The sequence below is a fragment of the Gossypium hirsutum genome, chromosome D05, assembly GCF_007990345.1.
Source record: "Gossypium hirsutum isolate 1008001.06 chromosome D05, Gossypium_hirsutum_v2.1, whole genome shotgun sequence".
Lineage (NCBI taxonomy): Eukaryota > Viridiplantae > Streptophyta > Magnoliopsida > Malvales > Malvaceae > Gossypium > Gossypium hirsutum.
In genome coordinates this window covers 65,774,832-65,785,340 of record NC_053441.1, presented here as the reverse complement: position 1 = coordinate 65,785,340, position 10,509 = coordinate 65,774,832, and the positions used below count along the sequence as shown (strand labels likewise).

General features: G+C 36.4%; 1 protein-coding gene across 1 annotated transcript; it reads left to right on the top strand.

Moving 5' to 3' along the window:
* The first annotated feature begins 3,561 nt into the window (after positions 1-3,561).
* On the top strand, positions 3,562-4,536 carry LOC107921742 (uncharacterized). Its single transcript, XM_016851560.1, has 2 exons — positions 3,562-3,966; positions 4,009-4,536. The coding sequence occupies exons 1-2, from the start codon at positions 3,562-3,564 to the stop codon at positions 4,534-4,536; spliced, it is 933 nt and encodes a 310-aa protein (XP_016707049.1).
* The last annotated feature ends 5,973 nt before the right edge of the window (positions 4,537-10,509 follow it).

Genomic DNA, 10,509 nt, shown 5'->3' with positions numbered 1-10,509 from the left:
CTCATCAAGCAATATTCAATAGAAAGACTTGAAGTAACGAGGAAGTTTTGTAAGTTCCACGTAGAAGAAGGCCACGACATCTAAAAATGTACCGAGTTCAAAACCATAGTGCAAAACTTAATGGATAAAAAGAGTTGGAGTTTTATGAAGAGATCAAGGGACTAGAAGTGGGAGAAGTTTATGCTTTAGAGGAAGGATCCACGGGGAAAGCCCAAAAGGCTAATCACCTAGTGGTGATTATTTCAAAGCTAATAAGCAGAGAATCTGGAATACAAATAGCGCCAAAGGTCATAATCCAAAAACCTGTATCCTTTCTTTATAAGGATAGCAAAAAGGTTCTTTGGAATTACAACTACAATGTGACAATCCCAGGAAAGGAGAGCTTGGTAAACGCTTCAAAAGAGAATGAAGGATTCTATACACGAAGTGGCAAACGCTATGATCCGGCGAATGCAAGAGTGGAATCTGAAAAAGGAAAAGCCTTAACAGTTGAGCTGGGAAAAGCAAAAACAGACAAAATTGAATCGCATGTCAATCAGCCGGTAACTAAAAATGAGGTTGGAGAATTTCTTAAATTCTTAAAACATAGCAAGTACAGCGTGGTAGAACAATTACATAAGCAACCGGCTCGTATCTCGGTACTTGAGTTGCTTCTAAGTTTAGAGATATATCGTAATGCGCTGATTAAGGCGCTAAATGAAACTTATATCGCTAACGATATCTCAGTGAATAAGTTGGACCGTTTGGTTAACAATATCAGTGCCGATAATTTCATTTTCTTTAATGATGATAAAATACCGCAGGAGGAAAGAGGAGCCGCCAAAGCCTTACATATCACTACTCACTGCGGGGAATATACGTTATCGGGTGTGCTAATTGATAATGGATCAGCCTTAAATGTTTTACCCCTATCCACCTTAAATAGGTTACCGGTGGATAGTTCTCACATGAAATCATGCCAGAATATAGTGAGAGTATTTGATGGTACCGAAAGAAGGGTGATGGAGAGAATAGAAGTACCTCTTTTGATTGGCCCGAATACATACGAGGTGGATTTCCTAGTGATAGATATCAAGCTTTCGTATAATTTCTTGTTGGGAAGACCCTAGACTTATTCAGCAGGAGAGGTGCCTTCATCACTGCACCAGAAGTTGAAATTAGTAACAGAAGGCCGGTTAATTACGATTAACGTTGAGGAAGACATCATTGCATCGGTAACCAGCAACGCACCATATTTGGGAACGAATGATGAGGCAATTGAATGTTCGTTTCGATCTTTAGAATTCGTAAATACGACCTTTGTCGTTGAGGAAAAAAGATCCTGACGCCCAGCATATCTAGAGCCACGAGGATGAGACTGCAAATGACAGTTGGGAAAGGAGCTGTGCCTTGATGAAGATTGGGAAGATGCCTTCAATGAACGATAGAGGCACCAATAGTAAAGGATAAACGAGACCGCTTTGGTTTAGGATTTAAGCTAAATGCTAAGCAAAGAAGGAAAGAGTCGGAGAAAAGACAAGAGAGGAGGAAGGCGCGTTTGAATGGAGAAGAAGTTGATTGGGAACCTATGACTTTCCCCCACATTTCCAGGACCCTCGTATTAGGGGGAACCATGTATTCCGGACTGAGGACTCCAAGAAGAAGACCACAGAGGAAATGTTAGGAACACTGAACATCAATGCCATATTGGAAGAAGAATCTGAAGAAGGAAGCGCATCAGGCATCTGTCCCTTTGAACCTGTGAGTGTTTTAAATAATTGGACTGCTGAAGAAATGCCTGAAGTTTTTAGAGCTTTTCCAGAGTAATATTCAAAACATACTAATTGTTTTAAGCCTAGAGAAAATGGAAACTTTTTGTGAAATGAAATGAGCTTATATTTGAACATTTTGACTTCAATGAAACATATCTTTGCAATTTCTTTTTGAGTATATATTCTTTTAAGATTCTTTTCATTCTTTCATACGAATAGTCATTTTGGATGCTTTTATTCCAAATCATTCCTTCATCAATTCATGATCATACTATAAATAAGAATTCTTAAATTCATACGTTCATTGTATATTCTTTGGTACCTATAACAGGTCTTAAGATATCAATGGAATGAGTGACTCTATTATGGACTTAGAAAATCTTTTTGAAAGAGATATGTGTTTAGAGGAATCTCAAGATTTTGAAGATAACCTAGATTGCAACCTATCTCTGGACTTGTTGAAGACAATAGAGCAGGAAAAGAAAAATCATACCTCACGAGGAGACGGTGATCCTGGAAGAGGGAAAGGCGGTGAAGATTGGCACATGCATAGCTGAAGAAGTAAAACAAGATCTTATTGAGTTGCTTCGAAAGTTTAAAGATGTCTTCGCATGGTCATACCAAGATATGCCTGGGTTAAGTACTGATCTCGTAGTTCACTGTCTTCCTATAAAGGAAGATTGCAGGCTCGTTCAGTAAAAACTCTGAAGAATGAGGCCTGATGTTGTATTAAAATAAAAGAGGGGTGCAAAAGCAATTCGATGCTGGATTACTGTAAGTTGTTAAATACTCTGAATGGGTAGCCAACATCGTACCGGTCCCTAAGAAAGTACGAATGTGTGTAGATTATAGAGATTTAAATAAGGCTAGCCCAAAATATAATTTTCCTTTGCCACATATCAACACCCTAGTAGATAACATAGCAGGACATTCACTATTTTCTTTAATGGATGGTTTCTCTGGATATAACCAAATTAAGATGCATTCTGAAGATATGACGAAAACTACATTCATAACCATATGGGGGACCTTTTGTTATAAAGTGATGCCATTTGGGTTGAAAAATGCAGGGGCAACGTATCAGAGGGCCATGGTAGCATTATTTCATGACATGATGCATAAGGAGTTAGAAGTCTATATTGATGACAGGATCGCAAAATCCCGGACGGAAACAGAACATGTGCGAGTATTAAGAAAGTTGTTCTTAAGGTTAAGAAAGTTCCAACTCAAACTTAATCCAGCCAAATGTATCTTCGGAGCTAAGACAGGAAAATTTTTGGGGTTTGCAGTCAGTGAAAAAGGGATTGAAATTTACCCTGACAAAGTCAGGGCAATTAGAGATTTGCCTCCACCACGTACTCAGAAAGAAGTTCGAGGTTTCTTAGGGAGGCTGAATTATATTGCTCGATTTATTTCCCAATTGACTGAAAAATGTGACCCCATATTTCGTCTTTTGAAAAAACACAATCCAGATGTGTGGAATAAAGAACGCTAGGAGGCTTTTGACAAGATAAAATAGTACTTGTCCAATACTCCAGTATTGTCACCACCAAGGCCAGATAAGCCATTAATATTGTATTTAGTAGTGTTCGACAATTCTATGGGATGTGTGCTTGGTCAACATGATGAGACGGGAAAGAAAGAGAAGGCGATCTAGTATCTTAGTAAGAAATTTACTGACTGTGAAATGATGTATTCGCCTATTGAAAAATTATGTTGCGCTCTGGTCTGGACGGCACGAAGATTGAGACAATACATGCTCTATCTTACGACTTGGTTAATTTCAAAGTTAGACCCTTTAAAGTATATGATGGAGTCGACTGCGTTGAATGGGAGGATGGCTAGGTGGCAGATTCTACTCTCCGAATTTGATATAGCCTATGTAAATCAGAAAGCCGTTAAAGGAAGCGCGATAGCAGAATTTTTGGCCAGCAGAGCTTTAGAAGACTATGAACCTCTGAATTTTGATTTCTCGAATGAAGATTTGATGTATGTTGCAACCGCTAAAGAGGATTCTCACAAAAATCACCTTTGGAAGCTAAGCTTCGACGGAGCTTCAAATGCTATAGGCAATGAAATTAGGGCAGTCCTCGTTTCCCCTAGTGGAGATAATTATCCTTTCACTAGCAAATTGAACTTTGATTGCACCAATAACATGGCTGAGTATGAAGCTTGCGTTATGGCTAACTGGACAACCATAGAGCGAAAAATTAAGGTGCTAGAGATATAAGGAGACTCTGCATTGGTAATATACCAGCTCAAAGGAGAATGGGAAACAAGAGACCCAAAGTTAGTCCAATATCGGAAGTTGGTTCTAAAATTGATTGAGGAGTTTGATAGCGTCACCTTTTGTTATCTCCAACGAGACGAAAACCATATGGCAGATGCTTTGGCCACTTTAGCCTCTATGATCAAGGTGAACAAACCCGAAGATATGAAGCCTATTCAGATCAGCATTCATGAGGCTCCAGCCTATTGTTACAACATTGACGATGAAGAGGAAATGGATGATCATCCCTGGTATCATGACATATTGCGATATGTAAAGAGTCGTGAGTACCCCACCCATGCGACGGAAAATGATAAGAGGACATTAAGGAGATTAGCCATTGATTATGTCCTAGATGGGGAGATTTTGTATAAAAAGGGAAAAGATCAATTGTTGAGATGTGTGGATGTTGTCGAGGCCAATAAAATTTTGGAAGAAGTGCATGAAGGTATCTGTGGAACGTATGCCAACTACTTCACGATGGCCAGAGAAATTATGAGATTTGGGTACTATTAGTCCACCATGAAAGGGGATTGCATTAGTTACGCCAAAAGGTGCCAGAAATGCCAAATTTATGGTGAAAAAATGCATGCGCCACCTTCACCCCTTCACGTTATGGTTTTTCCATGACAGTTCTCCATGTGGGGAATAGATGTTATCGGACCAATATCTCCAAAGGCTTCTAATGGGCATCGTTTTATCTTTATAGTTATTTATTACTTCACTAAATGGGTAGGGGTTGCTTCATATGCTAATGTCACAAAGTCAGTAGTTAGCAGGTTTTTAAAAAAAGAGATTATATGTCGGTATGAGATACCTGAAAGGATCATATCCGATAATGCGTTGAACTTGAACAACTTAATAGCGGAAGTTTGTAGTCAGTTCAAGATCAGACACCATAATTCGTCACCGTACCGTCCAAAAATGAATGGTGTTGTGGAAGCAACTAACAAAAATATCAAGAAAATTGTAGGGAAAATGACTGAAACCTATAAAGATTGGCACGAGAAATTATCTTTCGCTCTCCCGGCATATCGTACCTCTGTTAGAACTTTTACTAGGGCAACACCGTTTTCCTTAGTCTATGGGATGGAGGCAGTTTACCCATAGAAGTGGAAATCCCTTCTCTCTAAGTATTAGCTGAATTAAAGTTAGATGAGGCTGTATGGATTCAATCTCGATATGATCAACTAAACTTGATAGAAGAAAATAGGTTAAAAGTTATTCATTACGGTCAGATATATTAGAAACGAATGATTATAACAAAAAGTTCATCCCAGAGAATTTCACGAGGGGGACCTAGTTTTGAAAAAGATTCTTCATCTACAAAAGGATTTTAGAGGAAAATGGATGCCAAATTGGGAAGGTCCTTATGTGGTAAAGAAGACCTTTTCTGGAGGAGCTTTAATCTTGAGCGAGATGGATGATAAAAGCCTGCCAAATCCTGTAAACTCAGATTCAGTCAAGAAATATTTCACTTGAAGAAGGAGGATCAAAGTGAAAACCTGTAAAGGGCACTTTAAAGTTGAGAAAAAGGGGAGAGGCCAATGTGAAAACCCATAAAAGGCGCATTGAGACCAAAGGGGATTTGAGTTGAAAACATGAAAAAGGCGGCTCAAATTTTACTAAAGGCAAGAGGTGAACGAAATAGTTCAAACTTTGATCAAGATCTGGGGCATGTGATGCTCTCGCTATACCTGAATCAACAATAAAGAGTAGGCGACAAAGTACTGTAGATTCCCTAAACGTAAATTAAATTCAGAATGGTCTTTAGAAAGCTTATGCAGGGAAGCTCGTGCTGCGATATTTGGGGCACCTGTCATCATCTTATCTATTTTGAATCTTGGCAAAATTTGTTGTCTTGATTAATGTATTTGTTTCAAGCTTTGCTCCCAATAAAGTTCCATCTTATTTATTATCTTTTTTCATTTTATCTTAACAAAATTTAATGTCTTGATTAACTTATTCATTTCGAGATTTGTTCTCAATAATATTTTGTTTGTCCATTGTGATAATCTTTTTCAAACATTTGAAATAATAATTAATGGACTGAATGTTCAAACAAAAAGAGTTTTGTATATTACTTTAGAAATTTCTAAATAATTAAGGAACCTGAAACAGGACCGTTGTTTAGAACACACCAAATTTAAAGTGTCTAAAAGGGAAAAGTCTAAGTCAGGACTATCCTTTCAAACTTTGTTGTCCAAACAAAATGACAAGATGTCGTATTGGTGACAAAGCTTCAATGAACAAACAAGTAATGAATGATAAGAAGAGGTTTCTCGGAAGAGAAAATTTTGCAATTATGCGTAAAATTTTGGCGCGACACCCTAGAAATGGTGTAGGTAAAAGGATGGTTTTCAATTTTATGTCCTAAATTACGGTGGGCTTAACCTTGAAAATCACGAGTTGAACTTTGAAGATTATAGTGGGGGTAATCCGACCAAGTAAGAGATGAGCATTACCAACCGAACTAGATAGCATTCGGACGCCTTGGTAATAAAGCCTTATTGAGCAATGGGCAATAACAACTCAAACATTGAAAGATCATTTTCATTTTGCATTAATGCATACACATTTAGCCAAGATATTTTGATTCATTTCGATCATGATCACTAGGCATAAACAGGTTCATATAGGTCATGTTCCCCAAAGAACAGATTAATGAAGATGGCAGGTCCTGCCTTCCTGAGTTGACAGCGAAGCAGATCGAAGAAACTATACATTGCAATTTAAAAGATTGAAGCCACAATGGCGAATCTTACTTCTCAGGCGATGCAGCGGAATAGATTGAAGCTACGATGGTGAATCTTGCTTCCCCGACATTGCAATTTAAAAGATTAAAGCCACAACGGTGAATCTTAATTCCCAGGCGATGTAGCGGAACAGATTGAAGCTACGAGGGCGAATCTTGCTTCCCCAACATTGCAATTTAAAAGATTGAAGCCACAACGGTGAATCTTACTTCCCAGGTAATGCAGCGAGACATATTGAAGCTACGACGACGAATCTTGCTTCCCCAACATTGCAATTTTAAAGATTGAAGCCACAACGGTGAATCTTACTTTCCAGGCGATGCAACAAAACAGATTGAAGCTAGGACGACGAATCTTGCTTCCCCAACATTGCAATTTAAAAGATTGATGCCACAACGGCGAATCTTACTTCCCAGGCGATGCAGCGGAATAGATTGAAGCTACAACAATGAATCTTCCTTCCCCGACTTTGCAGTCAAATAGATTGAAGCTACAACAGTAAATCTCACCTCCCTGCAGATACAGTGGAACAGATTGAAGCTACGATGGCGAATCTTGCTTTTCTGACATTGAAACTAAAAGATTGAAGTCGCAACAGCGAATTTTATTTCCTCGACGAGACCGGGCAAAAATTGGTATTTCTTAGTCTTTGCTCTGTTATCGTTACACGACAACGAGCAAAGAGGGGCAGCTGTAGAAGCCCAATTTTAAACTCGGGCCCAAGAGCCCAAAACAACCTAAACCTACCCAAGACCCAACTAACCCTTAACCCAAACAAAAACAAAACCCAAACCCAAGGCCCAATTACAAACCCTACCCAGCTACCCAAACCCACCTAGACCTAACCTAATATCCCAGGCCAAAAAACTCAAATCAGAAAAAAAACAAACCCTAGGTGCGCCGCACCTAGGGTCTTCTGACCAACAGGCGCCGCCAGTTACCTGTAAATAGAGAAACAAGCAAGAAAAAGAAGCAACAACAACAAACAGAAAGAAAAAAAGTTGGCTATAAAAGCCGAATATGTAACTCTTTTCTCTTCTTTAGCTAGTGATTTATGTAACACAAAAACAGAGAGTAGCAAAAAAGAAAACAAAAATAAACAGATTCAAGGTGATTTTGGCCATTCTATTTTTCTATTTCTTTTTTTTTCTTTTTGCAAGTTCTTTTTATTATTCATTTAGATTTTATCTCATTAAAAATAAAAAAAGAGTGAAAAAGGATACCTTTGTTAGCGACGCGCCGCCGTCGGTGTGCCTCTTCGTGCGCCAAGGCTGTAAAAACCCCTTGGGGTTCGCTAGGGCTGCGCTAAAGGGGGGAGAGGGGAGCATCGTCTTTTAAAAAAAAAACAGAGAAAGGCCTTTTTTATTTTTTGCAGTTAAATGAAATTTTTTGTTGAAAAATTAATTTAAATAAGATTTTTAAAACGGCGCCGTTTGGGCTTAGGGTTCAGAGACAAAAAATGACGTTGTTTTGGTCTCTGACCCGCGCGGTGACCCGACCCAAGGGGGAGGATCCACGTGTTTTCTTCGAATAGATTATTTGAGCGCGTAGTCCCTCCGACTTTGAAGTGCGTCGCAATTTGGCCCTTTTCGCTATTTTCTTTTATTTTTTAATTTGGCCACAAAGTTTTATTTTTCTCTCAATTCGGTCCATTATAGCGCAGCGTTTTGGGGCTATAGTTTATTTTCTTTTTTGGTCCCCCCTCTTTTAGCGCGTGTAGTGATTTAGTCTTTTTTTTATTCCGAATTCGCCCTGTATTTTTGTTTATATTTTGATTCAATCCCTTTTTTAGTAATTTTATTATTTCGTACATTACTTTCATTATTATTATTATTATTATTGTTATCCTTACTATTATTATTAGTATTATTATTAATATTATTGTTATTATTGTTATGTTTTAGCTTATATTTACATATTTAGATTTTAGATATATGTGTTTATTATATTATTATATAATTGTTTATACATATATATATTAATTTATTTAATATATGTGAATACTCATTTTTTATATACATACCTATATACACTTATATCTATATTTTTCTCACAAATGTGTAAATACATACTCATATATATATATTTTTATGTGTATATATTATCTTTTTATCTTACTTTTTTTTTATATAATTCCTATATATGTTTTTCTTATACGTGCACATATATTTTCATATTTTTATAATAGTTATACCTACCTGCATACATTCACGTTTATATATATATTTCATTTGCATAAATATACATACATATATATATTTACTTACCCTTTATATTATTAAAATACATATCTTGTATATACTCTTTATTTTATGACTCGTATACGTACCAATATATGCTTTTTATATTTGATGTTTGCTACATAAATATGCATGTACATACACTTATATAATTCTTCATGCATAGTAGTTTTAAAAAAGATGTATACATGCACATGTTTCTCGTAGTTTCATCATTTTATACGTGTATATGTTTATATATCTTCCATAATTATATGATTTTTGCTAAATATGGTTCATTTATTTATTTGCATGTCTATTATTGTTTATTTTCCTACTTTAGTTTCTTATTATTTGTTATTTTGCCCGTATGATTATTTTTTATTGTTTATTGTTTATTTGTTTCATTTTATTTTATTTATTGTTTATTTGTTTCATTTTATTTACATTGCATCATTATTGTTATTTTACACTTACTTTTACTTGGATTTATCAAAAAAAAAAAGGGAAAATTCCAAAATAAAAGTAACACTCGGTATTTGAGATCCTCAAAAGAATCGAGCCTTAACGTATTGGGTTTCGATTTTCTTCGCTGAATCTAAATAATTGAGGTTACTCTTTTTTAAAAAAGACATAAATAAAAACTCATTACCGAGAATTCAATACGTCGTGTCCTAATGCATTGGACATGATACGTTGATTTCTCGAGACGAGGATTTTTCAAAATAAATGCAATATTCAATGTTTAACATTTGAAGAAATTGTACCCTAACGGATTGGGTTGCAATTTTTTCATATGACTTAAACAATCAAACACTCTTTTAAATTTTTCTATGTAAGTTTAGACTTGCTCATTTCTGAAGAGGTAAGATATCGTACCCTAACGCATTGGGTGTGACATTTTCTCTTTCTGAAATGAAAAAGTCTTAATGAGCAGCTCGATTTTTATAAATTTTCTTTCAAAAGAAGGATCGTATTTTTTTAATTCTTCCAAGTTTTCAATTTTCGACATCAAGACATTAGCTAATCAACTAGGTACCAATTTTTGGGCGTTACGAGGGTGCTAATCCTTCCTCGTACGTAACTGACTCCTGAACCCGTTCTCTGAATTTCGTGGACCAAACTCGTTATTTATTAAAATTAAATTATTTATTAAAAACAACCATCTTTTCAAGGTGACCCAATCACACCTTATCAAAAAGGGTTGGTGGCGACTCCCACATTCGATTTCGTTTTCGTCAAAACCAAAGTTGACCCCGTTTTTCATCAAAAAATGGTGTCAACACTTTGATAGGCAATGTGATTGCTCTCCAAATTCTTGACTTGTCCCACAATAAATTGAGTGGAACTGTTCTACAATGTTTTGGAAATTTGAGCAACAACCTCGAATTTTTTAATCTAAAGAAGAACAAGTTTTATGGATTGATTCCTCCAACATTTGCAAAGGGATGCCAATTGAGTAATCTCAACTTAAATGGAAATCAATTTGAAGGGCCTTTGTCACCATCCATCCT